This window comes from Bubalus kerabau, chromosome 17 (genome assembly GCF_029407905.1).
Source record: "Bubalus kerabau isolate K-KA32 ecotype Philippines breed swamp buffalo chromosome 17, PCC_UOA_SB_1v2, whole genome shotgun sequence".
Classification (NCBI taxonomy): domain Eukaryota; kingdom Metazoa; phylum Chordata; class Mammalia; order Artiodactyla; family Bovidae; genus Bubalus; species Bubalus kerabau.
In genome coordinates, this window is record NC_073640.1 from 60,285,510 (window position 1) to 60,303,259 (window position 17,750).

General features: G+C 55.2%; 2 protein-coding genes across 2 annotated transcripts; both read right to left on the minus strand.

Moving 5' to 3' along the window:
* Window positions 1-740: 740 nt before the first annotated feature.
* LOC129631768 (kallikrein-1-like) lies at window positions 741-5,730 on the minus strand. Its single transcript, XM_055553016.1, has 5 exons — window positions 5,685-5,730; window positions 3,737-3,896; window positions 1,746-2,032; window positions 1,487-1,623; window positions 741-908 (listed from the first exon to the last, which is right to left on the minus strand). The coding sequence occupies exons 1-5, from the start codon at window positions 5,728-5,730 to the stop codon at window positions 753-755; spliced, it is 786 nt and encodes a 261-aa protein (XP_055408991.1). The 3' UTR covers window positions 741-752.
* A 1,481-nt stretch (window positions 5,731-7,211) lies between these two features.
* Window positions 7,212-12,231, minus strand: KLK15 (kallikrein related peptidase 15). Its single transcript, XM_055553017.1, has 5 exons — window positions 12,184-12,231; window positions 8,990-9,138; window positions 8,401-8,684; window positions 8,139-8,275; window positions 7,212-7,508 (listed from the first exon to the last, which is right to left on the minus strand). The coding sequence occupies exons 1-5, from the start codon at window positions 12,229-12,231 to the stop codon at window positions 7,356-7,358; spliced, it is 771 nt and encodes a 256-aa protein (XP_055408992.1). The 3' UTR covers window positions 7,212-7,355.
* Between the last annotated feature and the right edge of the window lie 5,519 nt (window positions 12,232-17,750).

Below are 17,750 nucleotides of genomic sequence, written 5' to 3' on the forward strand. Positions count from 1 at the left end.
CCGGCTGCACCCGAGCTTCTCAGGACACTGATAGTAACCGCCGCCAGGTGCCGGGCCACCCCTTTCACCTTGGCCTTCCCGCCCAGCATGTCTCTCCCTGTCCCCACCCCGGAAGTCCGACGCTGCCCACTCGCGTTCGGCGCGGTCCGAGCGGTGTGGCCCCGCCCCCGAGCCTGGCGAGGCCCCGCCCCCGGGTGTCCAGCTCTCACTGGCGGTGGCCCGAAGCCTCACTCCATTATAGGCATTTCTACCCCTCCGAGGGCCAGCACCGCCCCAGAACGTCCAGTCTGGCCCCCCGGGCCGACATGACACTGCCCAGCCTTGAATGTCGCCCCGCTCATCAGTGAAACAGGCCCTACCCCGGGGGGGGGCGTGGCTTGCAATTACATTTCCACCCTCCTTCACGTTCCTGGCTTTCCCAGCCATTAATAAAACGTGGGTTCCTTCTCTCAGAGTCCGAGCCTCCGTTTCCTGCTCTCCCTCCAAGGAAGAGTGGGGCTTAGAGTCCTTGCCTTGCCCTTTGGGGCCTGAGCCTTTCTGTCTACACCTGCCTCTGACCCTTCCTTTCCCCGCTGCTCATAACTGCAAATCTCCCGCCAAGAGTCCGGGAGGGCTGGGGAGGCCCTAGTCCGGGCCGGATGGGTCCCGAGTTCCCAGGTGTCCAGCGTCTGGAAGCCCAAACGACACCAAGACTTGATGTGAATTTGATGCATATTCGATTTTACTAGGGGTAAGGGACAGGGCGGGGGCATTCAGGGGTTGTCAGTCATGGTCTTATTGATCCAATCCACATACAAAATCACTTTGGTGTAGACGGAGGGCTTATTGGGAGTGCCACACGGGATGTGGCCCCATGACGTGATTCCTTGCAACATACCCTCGCAAATCAGCGGGCCCCCTGAGTCACCCTACAGCACAAAGGGGGAGGGGAGAGTGTGAGAGAGGTTAGCAAAGACTTGAGTGTTTTGCCTGGTGAGCTCTAGCACTTAGACGCGAGTGCACAGATCCAGACAGTAACTCCCCATGTCTGGAGAAAGAGATAGTTGTCTCCAGAGCCCACTCCCTTAAGAACATCAGCGCGGATTCCAAAAGAGGGGACAGTGGCTGGAGTCCTGCCGATGGGGAGGGAGTCTCAGGGTCCAGTGCCTGCCCAGGATGAGCAGGATTCAGGAGCAAGATGGTCCCGGCAGGCAGGTCAGTGTGGAGGAGGAGAAGGACCCTACAGAACCCTCCCACCCTCAAGCTCATCTCTCCCCGAGGCTTTCTCTGACTGGACCGGAAATATGTGTCAGAGGGAGGAACGCGTGAACTCTGATGTGTGTGGAGGTTGGGGATACAGGAAGGAAAGGGGGCAGCGAGCTACAGCTGCGAAGCGATGCAGGATGCAGACAGATGCCTGCTTAGCTCTGAACCCCAGCGCAGAATCTGAGCCCCCTCCCCCAGCACTTCAGGGCCCCGGGGTGGGGGGGGGTGCAGGTTGGCTCACCACACAGGTGTCCTTGCCGCCCTCCAGGTGTCCAGCACACAGCATCCACTCTGTCACCTCCTGGGGGTGGGCTGTGGCACACTTCTCATTGGGCAGGAGGGTGAGGTCCACACACTGGAGATCGTCTGGATAAGAGACTGCGGGCCAGGGAGAGACGCGGCTGCGGCCAGACCCCACACCTCCCTCAGACTCTGGAGTTCAGGTCCCCAGCCCCTCCTCCCGTCCACCCCTGTGCCCGGGCTCTGCGGTGCCAGCATACACTCATCTGGCTTGACGCTGCCCCAGCCGGAGGCGTAGCAGGTGGTCCCCAGTTGGGGTTCCTTGGTGGGCAGACCCAGGACCTGCACGTTCTGTGTGAGTTGGACGGGCTCCTGCAGACGGAGCAGCATGAGGTCGTGGCTGTAGTCCTCTCCTGGCTGGCGGGTGTGGTTTTCCAGGAGGCTCAGGTTGAATCCCGGGTTTGGGAAGTCCTCACTGACACCGGCGAACTGGGCCGTGTCTTCGTCCTCAAACAGGTTGTGGCGACCCAGCCAGACCTGGTAATTGCTGGGGGAAGGAGAGGATGGAGACCTTGAGAGTGGGGGTGGGGAGGCGGGGGCGGAGGAAGGGCTTCCCTCGTGGCTGAGACGGTAAAAGAACCTGCCTGCAATACGGGAGACCCGGGTTCAATCCCTAGATAGGGAAGATCCCCTGGAGAAGGGAATGGCCACCCATTCTAGTATTCTTGCCTGGATAATTCAACGGACAGAGCAGCCTGGCGGCTACAGTCCATGGGGTCCCAAAGAGTCAGACAGGACTGACAAGCAAGCAATGGGGGAGGAAAGGGAGACGGAGCAGGAGACCATGAGGAGGGGTCCAAAGAGAAACAGGAAAGGAGGGGCGAAGGAGAGAGACAGGAAAGATAGAGTCACAGAGAACAGTGAGCGCAAAAATAAGAGAATGTGACAATGTCATAGACAGAGACAAAGAAACGGAGTGAAAAAGAGCTTGGAACAGTAGAGGGGATGGGAAAGAGGTGGGAGAGACAGAGAGACAGAGCACATCGAAGATAAGGAAGAGACGGAGACGGTGAGAAATAGATCAAAAAAAAAGAGGAAGGGAGGGCAAATACGGAAGGAGCAAGGAGAGAGAAAACGGGGCCACAGGAGGAGGGAGGAAGAGAGAATGAGGAACAGAGGCAGAGGAGGCGAGTGGGTCAGAGTTTGACAGAGAAAAGGGGGGAGGGGGCGAGGCGGGGCGGGGCGGAAGGGGGCGGGGCCTGGGACCAGCTCAGCTGCCGCGGTGGGGCTGGTTCCCTAGCGGGCAGGTGGCCTGGCCCCCGGCCCAAGGTCGGCGTCCCCTTCCTGTCCCAACTCCCTCCCTCCCTCTTCTTCCTCCTTCCCTCCACTGCCCCCGCCTCCCCAGCTCCAGCTGACACCAGCCCTTCTCTGTGTCCCCTTAGAGCCAACCTTCTGTACACGGATGGGGACAGTCTCTTCCGTTTCTCTGGGGAGGAGGCGTGCTCAGTAGTGATGGAAGAGGGACCGAGAGAGAGAGAGAGAGAGACAGACAGACAGACAGACACAGAGACAGAGAGAGACAGAGACAGGGAGAGACAGAGACAGACAGAGACAGAGAGAGAGAGACAGAGACAGGGAGAGACAGAGAGACGGGGGGCAAGGCAGAGAGATGGAGGGTGACACATGGGTGATAAAGATGGTAGGAAAGACCTTGAGATGGACAGAGACAGGGAGAGAGACAGAGATATGGAGACAGAAGAGAGAGAGAGATAGACATAAATCGTCGTTACAGACACAGAGAACCAGTTAGTGAGAGACTGACAGGACAGAGGGAGACGTAGAAAGACAGAGGGACACTTAGGAGGACTGACTCAAGAGACCCAGACAACCGTGGAGCGGGCTTCCCTGGGGTCATCCAGTCCCAGCCCTGCCTCTCTCGCCTTGTGACCCTGGACCACAACCCCCTCCATCCCCCGTCTCTGCCTGAGGCCCCCAACCTCCCCTGAGGTTATCCGAGGGGACAGTGCCTGTGTGTGTGTGTGTGTGTGTGTGTGTGTGTTAGTTGCTCAGTCGTGTGCGACCCTCCCTTCTCCAGGGGATCTTCCCGACCCAGGGATGGAACCCAGGCCTCCGGCATTGTGGGCAGACTCTTTCCCATCTGAGCCACCAGGGGAGCCCACCTGAGGGTCAGTGCTGGCCGCTTAATCCTGTGTGCACGGGGGCCCCCTTCAGACCCCCTGCCCCTACTCACTCGCTCTTGCAGTGAGCGGCTGTGAGCACCCACTGGGGGGCCACCAGGACGCCCCCACACTGGAAGGTGCTGAAGTGGTATATAGCCACCTGCCAGGGCTGGGAATGCTTCTCACACTCCTGGCCTCCAACGATCCGGGACTGAATGGGGAGCACAGCGCCTGCGGAGGGGGTGCGCCGGGTCAGGTGGGGAGGGTGGGCAATGCAGTGGGGCAAAGGGCCCCAGTTGTGGGATTGCAGGGCCGTGGGAGTGCCTGACCAGAGCTGGGGGTGGGCCTGAGGACATGGGCCAGGGGCCGTGCAAAGGGCCTGGAATTCTGGGGGCCATCCCTGGCCCCAGGGGTGGTGGGGTGGTGTTGGAGGCTGATCCTGGGTGTGGAGACTCTGCAGAGCACAGAGCTGACCCCGGGGATTAGGGAGGGAATGACAAGACAGCGTGTACAGCAGGCATCTGGTGTGGGGGTTGGATGGCCTGGCTTCTTGGTTTGGAGGAAGGGAGGCTCTGGGTTCTGGGAGGGGAAACCGAGGATTAAAGGTCCCAGGAGGCTTAGTCTGAGGCTGTGGGAGGAAGGGTTCGGAGGATGAAAGGGCTCCCAGGCTGATGAAATGGTTAGGGCAGGGGCTGACTGTCTAGGGCTCTGGAAAGAATGCAGATTTGCGGATTCAGGTTAGAGGGGCCAAGAAGAGCATTGGGGGGATCTGGGGACTCCTGGATTGGGGCTGGGAGATTTGGGAGAATCTGGGGTTCTGGATCAAAGAGTGAATGAAAGGATTAGGCTGGAAAAGAAGTCCCGTGAGGGTCAGAGTCCTGCAATCCAGGAATGACAATCTAAGAAGAGTTAGAGCTCTGGAAGCGGGTTGGGGTCAGATTGGGAAGGAGCTCGGGAGGAGGGAAGGTGGAATGGTGGTCATTCTGGATTCAGGTGATTCTCGTGGGGATGGGGCTCATGGTCTGGGGACCTGGCATTCTCCTGGGGGCAGGCCCAGAACAGAAACGAAGGGGAAGACCTGCCAGGGGCCAAGCAGCTGTGGGGACACAGAACTCATTTGATGGGGGAGGTTTTAGAATCGGATGTTGAGGTATCTTGGGACAGGACAGCTGGGCTGAGAAGGTGTGTGTTGGGATCTTGAAGAGGTGGCAGGGGGTCCCAGAAAACCAGAGCTGGGTGGGAGGAGTTCAGCTGGAGAAGAGCTGGCTTGTGGGGGAGGACGGAAATCCCACATGGAAAGGGGCACGTGGTTGTGCGTTCCGGATATTTTTCCTGGTGGGGAGAAGGCTGGGGGTGTGGGATGGAGGTTCTGGAACAGAGAGGGGAGGAAGAGACACTTTCAAAACCCCCCACACCAGATGGGAGGCCCACCTGGTCACAGACCAGAAAGTCTGTTTTCGAAGAAGCATCGGTATCTAGTTGGAATTCGGGGATCTTGAGGAGCTTAGGGGGCATCAGATGGCAAGACTGGAGGGGCCAGTTGAGAGCTGACAGCTGGATTGGGAGAATCGCCAAGGTGTGGTAGGACTTGGGGATTCAAAAGCCAGACCATCTGGCCATAGAGAACTAGGGAGAGCAGCGGGGGCTTGGGGTCCCAGCGTCCGATGGGGTTGGGGGTGCTCCTTGGAAGAGACAGACAGACATGGATGGGGATCCACCCTATAAAGTGGACGGGGGCGGGGATCTGAGTGGGGAAGAGGAGGAAACCCTGCTTGTTTCCCAGGAGGGAGGAAGGACCTGATGGGAGCAAGGTGACAGTGAGGAGTAACAGGCTGGATTTTAGGGTGTGGCTGGGAGAGATAAGAAAGAGCCTGGTATCCTGGTCTGGGCTGGACAGGGTTGGAGGGGTGAAGGCTGAGGTGCCAGGTGGGAGGGGAAGGAGTTACGGAGTGGGGATGGGGGGACAGCTGGAGAATCAGGGCCCAACCTCACCCTCCCCCATCTTCCCCACTGTCTCACCGGTCCCTGCCAGGGACAGGGCAAGGCACAGAACCGGGAACCACATGGTGTCCAGGGACAGGCAGGCGGTGAGCTTGGAGCTGGAGAGCCTCCCTGAAGGAGGCTTTTAAAGCTCTCCTCCCCTTCCCCAGGGCTCCACCCCTGCCCTGCTGGCAACCAGATGCTGGCTCAAGCCCTGCCCCTGCTTCCTGGGGGCTGGACAACCTTCTCCCACCCCGAGAGCTGTGGAACAGACGGGACACTGAGCACCTGTTCTTCTGCAGGCCCTCAATCACGCTGGAAGCATTCCTGCGGCCAGAAGCCAGCCGGGGCAGGGCCTGGAGCTTGCTCGCGGGGCCAGAGCCGGTGAGCAGAGGGGGAGAGGGGTGAGTGGGGGCAGGAACAGGATGGTGGAGGAACCACTGAGTTCCACTACCAAGCCCCAGATACCTTAACCCCACATAAGGCTATGTACCCCCAAGACCCAATGCACCCTCAAATACCAGCAGTGGGGTTCTGATTCCTTTCTCCCTGAACCTCTTGGAGCCAAAGATGCCAATTTCTCAGCTTCCAGCAACCTTCTAAAATGTAAGTCTGGGCTTTCAGAAGGCCCTGACTCTTGCATTCCCAGGTTTGGAATCCAGGTCCCTAAATCTACTGTTCCTTTCATAATAACGTCTTAGGTACCCCTCATCAAATCCTGGCATCTCCAGATGCAGAACTATGACATTTCAATGGTTTCCAGAGTGAATTTCCCAACATCTCAAAATCTAATGTCCCCCCCACCCTCAGACAATGGGAGTGTTCCATTATCCACCTCCTCCTGGTTTCCCAAGTCTGGATGCTCAAAGTCATGTCCTCCAAAATCCCAGAGATCCTGGAATACCTGCCTTCCAGGGTGAAGAGATCTTCTCCACAAATTCCAACCCACCCTCCCCTCCATAAAATATTTAGGTATCAGAAGGCAGGTTCATGGGCTCCAACATTCGGTGACCTTGGGAAAAAAAATCCCATTTTTGGGGTCAGGAACTAGATTCAAAGCAGCTCACGGGGGCCCAACCTCTGCTGCATGTCAGGAACCTGCCTACAGAAAGGAGAGTCTTTGCCGTTTTGCCATGGCTACCAGGAAGCCCAGAGCTCAATCTTGAAGAAAAGGAAGTCATTCTCGACTATCCTGTGTATACTGCGTCCTTTCACTGGGGTCCGGAAATACAGTCTTTTCTCAGTGCCAGGGACTATTCAAATAAGTCCCTATGAATCACATCATTTAATCCTAAGGACAGCAACATGAGATGGGGAAAGCCAGGCTGACTGAGGTGGGATCTTTGGCTCAAGATCAAAAGATGCTGAATGAACAGAGAGGGCCCTGCTTCATGTTGTTTCTTCTCGCCTAAAGATCAGGGCAGCAGATGAAAAGGACCAGGATCTGGTGGCTCTGGTTTCCCCTCCCAGTCTCTGACCCCTTTTCCCCTTCACCCCCAGAAGTAAGTTGCAGAAACTTCCACAGAGAAGCTTGCATCAGTGTTTTCTGTTATTTTGGTATCAAACAGGTGACCATGAGCACCAGCTCTGGTCTCAGACAGGCAAGTCCATGGCTAACCTCTGGGCTTTGGATCGGGTCTTGGGGGGATGGCCCAGTTCCGTTCCAGGCCAGGATGGGGCTGCTGGGACATAGGTGGTAGGCCCAAACGGTCAGCTCCTCTTCATGGTTTCCTTGATCCACTCCAAGTAGCTGCAGACTTTGGTATAGACACCGGGCTTGGTGGTCGTGTCGCAGGGGACATCACCCCAGGACACAATGCCCTGCAGGACACCCCCACAGACCAAAGGTCCCCCAGAGTCGCCCTGTGGGAAGAAGGGGAAGCTTGCATGGGAACCCATTCCCATCTTCACCACCATTCAGAATCTCAAACAAAACCCAATCCACCTCCACCCCCATGCAAACCCATCCCAGCTCAACTCACGAGGACTCAATTTAATCCAAAATTCGAACCCAACCTCAACCCAACACAGCTCGATACAACCCATGTCCAACTGCACCGCCCCGCCCCCACCCAGCAACCCAACCCGACCCCCGACCTTTGCCATTCAAAATCTAATCTAACCCACGTCCATCCTCACTTGCAACACAACCCAGCCCCAATCTTCCCATCTTTTGGATCCCAAACAAAATTCATCTCCATCCTCCACTTAACCTCGATATATTTCCCATCTGAAAACAAGCCAAACTCATACCCATCCTCAACGGCCAGCCCAAACCACATCATCCACCCCAAACACAACCCAAACCCATCACCTCTCTAAGCCCATCTCCCACCTCACCTCCATCCTAAAGGCCCTTCATTCTCCTTTCCTCAAACCTATCCTCAGCCTCTTCCCTGGCCCACAGCAAGCAAAACCCGGCCCCCTGTTCCAACTCCCAAACCCGTTTCCCCGCCCTTTCCCTTCCTTCCATGGCTCCCTGTCAGCTCTGACCTCACAGGAGTCGGTGCCTCCGCCCTCCATGCCCGCACACACCATGGTGTCCATCAGTCGCCCTGCATAGTCCTTGTTACAAGACGCGGTGGAGATAATGCTGATGTTGGCACAGTGCAACGTATCCGGGAGTCTCACTGCAGAGGACGGTAGAGTTGGAGCGAATCTGTAAAATTTCAGGCCCTTGTCCCCTCCGCCTGAGAGCCCTGGAGAATAAGGTCCTCGAGGGAGGCCAGACAACCAGTTCCACCCTTTTACGCACCTTGTGACTCGGGGCTCCCTGTGGCCCCAGGCTCCTTGTTAGCCACCAGGCCCCAGCCGGACAACACGCAGGCCTCGTCGGCCTGGGGGCAGCGCGCAGGCAGCGGGATCGGGCGCACTTCAGCGGTGACACGCACGGGTCGGGTTAGACGCAGTAACATCAAGTCGTGGCGGTGGTTCCGCGCTTCGTATCGCGGATGTGGGATGATGCGAGAAACAGTCCGCAGTTGCTCCGGGCCATCGCGCTTGCGCAGATTGTGCTCGCCCAAGCGCACTCTCAGGAAGCTGTGCGGGCGGGCGAGTGGTTACCAGCAAGCCCAGTGAGGAGAGGACAGAAATATCAAGGGGCGGTTAACTCGGGGTTCCCAGGCCCTTTGGGAATCTGGAGATCCTGTTACGCTTTCCCTAAGGCCCTGGAGCCAATAGTTCCAGCCCCTGCCTCTCAGAGACCAAGGTGCCAAAGTCATGCACACACCTGGAACTCAATCTCCCGGTTTCAGCTCTTTTTTTTTTTTTCTCCCTCAGAATCCACGATTCTCAGATTCCTAGACCCTCCCACCACGCCACCTCAGGACCCTAAGCTTTCATACCGAGTTTGGCAGTGGGCTGCAGACAGCACCCATTGCGGTGAGATGAGGGAAGCACCGCAGTTGAAGCGTCCATGCTCGAAGAGGGCCACCTGCCATGGCTGGGAGTGGGGCACACACTCCTCACCCCTCCGTACCTTGTCACTGTCGTCCTGGGCCACTTAGAAAGGAGAGAGAGGCGATCCCTAAGGGAAGAGTCCTTTCCCTTGCACCCTACACCTTCCTTGCACCCTGCCCTCACCACACATTCCCCCACCTTCTTAAGATGTCCCTGTTGTTGTCTTTGTTGTTGTTTCGGCCAGTGGCATGCAGAACCTCCCCAACCAGGGACCAATCCGTGGTCCCTGTAGCGGAAGCCCCGGATCTTAACCACTGAACTGCTAAGGAAGTTCACTGCTGTTGATTTTTTTTTTTTTTTGCCCCTGCTATTGATTTTTTAGCACAACTTTCTCTCTAGCTTTTACAACAGCTACTTTAAACAAAAAAAGGGTGTTTTTTTTTTTTGGCCATGTCACGTGGTATGTGGGATCTTAGTTTCCCCACCAGGGCTTGAACCAGGGTCCCCTGCGGTGGAAGCACAGAGTCTTAACCACTGGACAGCCAGGGAAGTCTCCAACTGCTGCTTGTTCCCTCCAGAACCGTGTCCCTGCCCTTAGTCCCCACCCATTTGATACAGGACTCTGGGAGTGAGGACAGGGAAAGGACAAGAGGGCAGGAAGCCGTCTGTGAGAGGAAGTGGAGACAAGGACGATAGGTTCAGGTCCAGACAGATGGTCACTTGGAACCAGCCATTCAAGGTCACCGATTGAGCTGTCACAACCATCAAAAAGATGTGGCCTCTCAATATGTATGACACAAGTCTTGGCTCCAGAGTCTGGACATCTCAGCCAAACGCAGTGTCTTACAAGGACACAGATGTGGCCACACAAGGTCATGGACAAACATAGGGGCAGTCTTCTAAATGTAGGAACTGATATTGCCAACACTTTAAGCTGAAATTCATTTGCACGTACGTGGGTTGCAGCTTTAAGAATCACAGCACAGAACTCCGTGTGTGTATGTGAATAGGGATAGTTAGGACGCCAGCATGTGTATGTACGTGTGTGCATACACACACATTTACAGACACAGATTTGGACATAGAAGCTCAGATCAAGTCTCCTGTGTGGGTCTGCATATACAGGGTCACAGGTTTGCATACTTGCACATGGGGTCTGAACAACAAAGTGAAATCTTTAATAAGGGTACACAGGAAGAGACACCAATACACACTCAGGTCCCCAAAGACTGGTCACCAACATGAGTCTATAGTGTAGTGGTTCAATCTGAGGTGATAGAGTAAAAACTCCTGTATTCAAACGTATTATCTGTAAGACTTTGAGCAAATTGACCTCTCTGTGCCTCTATTTCCTCATCTGTATAATGGGATCGTTCTAAGAATTAAGTGGGAGAGAGCAAGAGAGAGAAAGAGGTAGGGTGTGTATGATGCCTGGCACATTGTAACTGCTTAATAAATATTAGTTATCTTAAATAAAGGACATACAGATTTACTTATGTAGGCACACATGTGGATGTTCAAGTCATCGACACAAATTTAGCCAAAGGAAGCCAGACATATGTGCCGATTCACATAAAGATAGTCAAGGTCAAAACTGTGATTCCTTCCCAAGCCACTTTGTGGAGATTCAGAGTTATAGAACCGACCCAGAGGGCCAGAATTCAGATATGAACCCAGTAGATCAGACCCAGGGAGACATGGAACACAGAGGCGGCATTCAAGGTCAATGACACATTGCTGGAGACACAGGCAGCCAGGACAGGACACATTTATCTATCTCCAGATCAGCCTTCAAGTCACTGCCTTGGTGTTCAAGGTCACTAACTGCATTTCACAGCTGGGGACTGGGTTCACATGTATGGTCAGGATGTAGACACATAAGGTAATCTTTGCACACACACACACTCCCCCCACCCACACTGCACTGTGCACAATACATGAACAGGGAAGGGTCAAGATCATGACCCCCTGCACCGGGCAATGTGGATATGTCCCCTCAAGGTGACAGCTCCCTAGGCACACAGAGACGCACACCGGGGCAGGCTTCACACAGCCATACCAAATGGCCACACGCTACCTGGCTCCGGGGTCAGGAACTGGGCCAAGGGTCCTGGCCAGGCTGGGGGAGGGGGGAGAACGCGGATGTGGTGGACAAGGGGCTTAACACGGGAAGGGTGGGGTTGTCCTACGGAGAAGGTCGGAGAGTGCGGGCTGAACAGCTGGGCACCGAGGCTGCACCTGGGCAGTCGAAGCTGGAGGAGGGTGGAGGCCCCAGTCGGGTGCAGCGGGCAGGTGGGGGGACGGGGTGGGGGCAGAGAGGAGGAAGCATGGAGAGCGCCAGAGGGGAGGCTGGCAGCGGGGTTGGGGGGAGGTCTCAGGGGCCCCCAGGAGTAAGGATCATGTGGGGAGAGGTTAATTACAGTCCACCTTCTGCTTGTCCAGAGTACAGGCATCAGGTTACATTTAATTTCTCCATGGGGGGTGGCTGAACCTGGTCTGGAGTTCTCCTGTCACCTGGGGTCACCTTGACCTAGAGGCTACCCCTCTCTGAGTCACAGCCCCCTCCCCTGTCAAATGAGGGCAGTAGAACCCACCCATGGGGCTTCCCCAGGGGCTCAGCAGTAAAGAATCCATCTGCAATGCAGGAGATGCAGGAAGACGCGGGTTCGATCCCTGGGTCGGGAAGATCCCCCAGAGGAGGGCATGGCAACCCCCTCCAGTATTCTTGCCTGGAGAACCCCATGGACAGAGGAGCCTGGTGGGCTGTGGTCCATGGGGTTGCAGAGTTGGACCCAATTCAGCATGCATGCATGCCTAAGCTTTACCTACATCGTACTATGGAAACGTTGCCATTATTGTTACAGGGAGGTCGTCTTCTAGAGAAGGTGCGCGAGGACCACAAAGGGAAGCAATTTTCTCAAGGTCACACAGCGAGAAAGGGACAGCCTCAGAACCCGAACTCAGGTCTGGGTCCTCCAAGGGCCATGTTCATCATCATGGGGACTCCGGAGCAGCCCTGGGCCCCCGACAGAGCTTGGGGTAGGGTGGGGACCCCGGGGCGGGGGCGTTGGTGGGTGGCTGAGGTGGGGGTGGGGACAGGGAGCCTCAGATGGTCCCCTTGGACCCGACCTGGGCCCACCTCACCTGCAGATGCCAGCAGGAAGGAGAAGGTGAGGAGAAGACACATCGTGATGGAGGGACCAGGGCTCTGCTGAAGTCTGGGGAAGGGAGAGTGTAAGCTGGTGTGAGGCTGGCCCCTCACACCCCCGCCTCGACCCCTCCAGGCACAAACTCATCCCACTTTTTCTTAAGACAAGACACCTCTTCTCAGCATCCTTGTACTCCACCCCAACTTGCTCTTCCTCCCGGGTTCCCCATCTCTCAGGAGTCTGCTGTTCCTCCAGGCACCGAGTCAGACTCCCCGGGGTCCCCATGGCCTGGCAGACGCCAACACCATCCACTTGCCCGAGGGCTCTGGCTCAAGATTCATTCTTTCTGCAAACCCTATACCAGTCCCATACCCCCCACCAGCCTGTCCTCCCACATGGCCCCCACAGAATGCCCCTACGCTTGGAGTTGACCAGTTCCCTTTTCCACTCACAGCCCTTGCAGACCCCCAGTTCCCCCGGGATAAAGTCCCAGTCCCCCTAGTCTCACTTGTGAGGACCTGAGTGTTTTCTCCCCTTCCAGCTTCACTGGCTGGGTCTCTCATGACCTGGTCCTAGAGGCAGTTGATTCTTCCATTTTTTCCCTTCTTGCAATGTCATGCCTCTGCACTTCTGTTCAGGCTGTTCCTCCTCCTAGGTATGCCATTCCCTCCAAGGTCCACTTCTGACCTCTGCCAAGTCAGTGGTGTCTGCCTCCCTTTCCAGACCCAGAACTCCCTAAGGGCAGTTCCAGCCTGACTGGACTCTGGAATCCCAGCACTGCACGGTGCTGGGCAAGCTTGGGGCTTAAAGTCCGTCTTCCCTTCAGCTTCCGAATTCATATTTGCCTGCTGAGGCTCAGCTCTCAGCTGAGCTGGGAGACCATGATATTGAGCAGGTATCTCTTATGGGTCCTAGAGTGTCTGCTCTGATTTCATCCCCAGGAACACTCAGGTCAGCACCTCTCTGCATCCCCAGCACTGCCCAGCCAGGCGCCTGGCACATGGGAGGCCTTGGGGAGATTGTGCTGAGCTGACCTGCTCCGGTGATAACTCATGACCTTGGTTCCTGGCTCTGGTACAAATGCTTTCGAAGATGTCCTTCTGATTCGGTTCCCTCCCCTCCCCCACCTCCCCACTGCAGCTCCCTCTTACATCTACAGGACATTTTCTTGGTTCAGGTCCAGCTTGGTGTCTTGGTAAAGAACACATGGACCTCCCCAGGTGCCCTTGACACGAAAATCCCTCCAGGCAGTCCATATCTGCTCCCGGGAACCCGGGCATCTCCTGTTTCCCCTAGACCAGTGCAGACCTGTGTCCCTCCTCACTCCAAGCCCTCTCCCCCATCTCAAGGATCTCACCCCCTCCAGATCCTCCAGCAGCATCTGGGGCAGCTTGGATGCCAGAAGAAAGGGAGCTGGCACCCCAACGCCTGAATTTATAAGCTCCCAGCTCCACCTGGGTCCTGGGGGAGCGGGGAGGGTGGGGTGGGAAATGGCTGGGAGTCAGTTTACAGGCGGGGACGCCTAGGTGGCTGGTGGGGTGCGGGACAAGGCCTAATGAGCATTTATGAGGCTGAAGTTTTTGTCTGAGTCTATTAAGGAGGAATTTCCCTCCCAGGGGCAGTTTGTCTGGGGGATGGGGGTAGAGGAGGCAGTAGGGCAAGAGCAGAAAATTGGAGGAGACCAAAATACAGAGCCAGGAATCCGGAGCATGTAAACCAGGAATTTGGGGTCTGGAGTGTAGAAACTGGATTCTAGAGCCCAGCTTCCTGTGCCTGGATGAGAGTTCTGGATCTTGGACTCTGGAGCTGGACAGGGATCCCCCAAGTTCTGGACCCCTGATTCTGGATTCTGAACTCTCTGCTCTGGATCGTGGATCTCTGATTGTGGATTTTGAACAGTGGATTCTGGATCTGGATATTCAGTTCTGGATCTTGGATTCTGGACCTAGACACCCAGTTCTGGATCTTGCAGTCTGAACATCCCAATTCTGGATTCTGGATCTTTGATTCTGGATCTCCAATTCTAAATTCTGAGTTTGGGGCCTAGAATCAAGCACTCATGACCTGGAGTCAGGGGTGGATTTGGGAGTCTGACTTCTGGAATCTGCATCCTGGACCCTGGCGTTTGAGTGCCAGGTCTCAGGCTTAGATTCTAGATCTGGTGTCTCTGAATACTCGAGTCCAGATTAAGAGACTGAAGTCTGGTGTTTGGTATATAGGACTTGAGGCCCTGGGGCCTGGAATATAAATGATAAATTTTGGATTTTCAGTTTTGGGGGTCTGGAGTTCTAGAGTGTGGGTCTAGACTCTGAGGTTACATGGATAGACTCTGAAATGTGAAGTCTCGAGTTTCAAATCTGTATTGTGTATTTAAAAGACTGGACTGGGAGACAGGGGCCTGGCTTCCCATGAATCTGAGATTCCTAGAATCCTGACTCTAGAGCATGACTTCAGAGACTGGGACGCTGGAGTCTATTCTGGATCCTATGGTCTTTATTGTGCTTGAAATCTGGATTCTGGTTTTCTGGAGAATGGAGAGCATCACTAAGATAACACAAAGCTTTGGAAATTTAGATTTGTTTTCTAGTGTCTCAGGACCATAGAGGATCCTGGGAAATTGTCTCGAGACTATCATGGCTAGTTTAATGAGGAGGCACAAGGAGAAGGAGGTACTGACCTCAGATCACCCAGCAAAAGATGGGAACTGTTATAGGCATAGTTCTTCCATGTTTCTGGAAATCCATCACGTGTACAGGAAGGGGCTGCATGATTGGGGCTGACTGTTAAGGACGTTAGTGCCAATGCCTAGCCCTTGACTTCCGCACAGATAATATGGGAGAATGATGGTATCTAAGCCCTCCAGATGTCTTTCAGACATTCCAGAACCACATGCTCTTAGTTACTCCAGAATCCTAAGGTCTCAGTCATTCTAGATCCATAGACCTTCAAAATCTCTAGAATGTCAGACCTTCTGATTCTAGATTAGAAAGGTTTGTTGTCATTGTTTCGTTGCTAAGTTGTGTCTGACTCTTTGTGACCCCCATGGACTGCAGCATGCCAGGCTTCCCTGTCCTTCACCATCTCTTGGAGTTTGCTCAAACTCATGTCCATTGAGTCAGTGATGCCATCCAACCATCATCCTCTGTTGATCCTTTCTCCTCCTGCCCTCAAACCCAAGATAGTAAAATAATCTAGAACTGCACATCTCTAGGCATTCTAGAACCCTGTCATATTCAGATGTTCTGGGACCCTGTCTATAGTTTGACTTCCCAGGCTGGAATCTACTCTAGAACTATTTTGTCTCCTTTTCTTGCCACAAATTTGTGCTCAAAGCCATTGGACTCACAGTGGGTCACTGCTTTGGCAGTTGAGCGACTGCTGTTTATGGAGTGTTGGCCTCGCATGATCTCATTTATCGTTCTGACAGCCCCCTGAGGTGGATATTATTACGGCTTCCTCCTTAATATTGGGGCTTCTCTGGTGGCTCAGACAGTAAAGAATTTGCCTGCAATGCAGGAGACCCAGGTTCGATCCCTGGGTTGGAAAGCTCCCCTGGAGGAGGAAATGGCCGCTGCAGTATTTTTGCCTGGAGAATTCCATGGACAGAGTAGCCTGGCGGGCTACAGTCCATGGGGTCGCAAAGAGTTGGACACGACCGAGTGACTCACACACATATACCATACAGTGGAGACTGAGACACAGAGAGGGGCATCACAGCAAAGGTCACCAAGGAGGGTGAGATGAACCCTGCCTTCTGCCACCTAGTTTGTCTGTTCAACTCCACCCCTGGAGCCACCTCCCTCTGCTTTAGCCGGGTGGTGGCGAGGGGTAATCATAGCAAGGGCATCCCAGGTGCCAGGCTAAGCGCTTTGCATCACCACCACACGTGTACCTGTCCCTCCCACTAGCTCTCACAGGCACGTATTCTGAGCGTCTCCCTGACACAGATGGAACTCTGAGCTCACACCAGCGCGCCGCCCAGGTTCCTGCCTGACCTGAGCTCAAGCTCCTGGGGAGGGCGCCCCTCCTCACCCCGCCCCCGACGCCGTGGTGTCCACGCCCCACCCCTAGCCCCGCCCACTCGGCCGAGTCAGACGTGGGGAATCAATGTCCCCCTGGGCATCTCCCCAGACATTCTTCACCTCCACTGAGGCCCTCGTCCCGCCCTAGTCTTTTAACTGCGCACACTCCCTGGAGTCTTTCTTTCATCAGCTCCATGGTTCACTCCAAGGAGTTCTCCATCTGACCCTAATACTGCAGCCTCTGGCAGCCACGCTCCTGGGAGGCACCCCCAACCCACCCCGGGGAGGCCCCAGGTCTGTCTCACTCAGTGTGTCAGAACTCATTTCTCTCTTTCCCCAAACTCTCCTCCTCCCTTCTCCCACGTTTCCCGTCTCAGGGAGAGCCCCCAGTGTCCACCCAGTCATGTGGCCAGACGACTCCATCCCTCCCCTCACTCCCTACGGCCCAGTGGCATCCACCCCTGTCCTTCCCCTCCGTCCTCTTGGTCTGGCTCAGGTGCCCCGCTCTACTCCTGGACCTCGCCCCCACCTCCACCCTGGCCTCCCATCCTCTACTCTGTCCCCTCCTGTCCCTCAGCTGTTGGCCTCAGAGGGTCTCTCCAGACACTCAGAGCCGACCCCGCCCCCTCCTTGCTCATGGCACTTCCAGGGGCGACTCCCCATCACCCCTGAACAAACGTCTCTTGAACCCCCTCTACCAGGGAGACAGGCACTGCATCCTGTCCCCCTCCCCAAGGGGCACTGGACTCTTGATGCCCCAGGGAACTCCCCATGTGGTGTTGGGTCTCCTCTAATTTCATCTCTCCACAACCCCCTCCCCTTCATTATGGAACCAGTCAAAAGTAGTGTTTAAGGGTCCTGGCCCTGGAGTCAGACAGCCTGGGCTCAGGCCCCTGCCCCACGGCTTACTATTTTGGAAATTCTGGTAAGTGCTTTCAGTCTCTCATCCTTAAAACCAGGTAATTTTATTTAATAATAATCAGATAAAATCACAGAGTTTTACAAGGAGTATCTAAGACAGATACATGTAAGGAGCTAAGAGTAAACAATCCCACACAGGAGCAGATATATGGGGGGGAGGGTAGCACCCCAGAAGTTCAAGGTCACCCAGGCTGCAGAAGTTGGAGAGTGGGACAAGAGAATGGTCCAGAAGTCCTTGGCTCTTTGAGTGTGAAGCATCACCTCTCTCTAGTTATCATTGCTCATCTGTGATGGGGCCTTAGGGTGGGGGAGGGACTGGAGAATGGATGGGATTGGACAAGTTGATATGCATAGAGCAGGTGTGTAAATCAGAATTAGGCTGGTGTGTGAAAGACAGGTTAACAGAGGACGTGATTCAGACGTTGACTCTGACTCCAGGCAGCCTAGAGTCAAATCCTACCTCCAACACATAATGCTGTGTGTCTTTAGGCAAGTCACTTGGCTTCTCTGTGCCTCAGTTGTCCATCTGTAAGATGAGACTAATAATTGCTTCTGCCTGTTCGGAGTGTTTTGAGGTGTTAGTGTGTGAAATCTGTGCCTGGCACTTAACGAGT

Bases quoted from the DNA above. Each gene is read 5' to 3' on its own strand.
- KLK15 (XM_055553017.1), bottom strand. From the start codon at position 12,231: ATGTGTCTTCTCCTCACCTTCTCCTTCCTGCTGGCATCTGCAGGTGAG. The intron at 9,139-12,183 runs GTGGGCCCAGGT...TAAGTGGCCCAG, and splicing joins TGCTGGCATCTGCAGGTGAG to GACGACAGTGACAAGGTACG. The intron at 8,276-8,400 runs GTGCGTAAAAGG...CGTCCTCTGCAG, and splicing joins AGGGAGCCCCGAGTCACAAG to TGAGACTCCCGGATACGTTG.
- LOC129631768 (XM_055553016.1), bottom strand. From the start codon at position 5,730: ATGTGGTTCCCGGTTCTGTGCCTTGCCCTGTCCCTGGCAGGGACCG. The intron at 2,033-3,736 runs GTGAGTAGGGGC...TCCTTCCCCCAG, and splicing joins GCCGCTCACTGCAAGAGCGA to CAATTACCAGGTCTGGCTGG. The intron at 1,624-1,745 runs GTATGCTGGCAC...CCTGGCCCGCAG, and splicing joins CAGCGTCAAGCCAGATGAGT to TCTCTTATCCAGACGATCTC.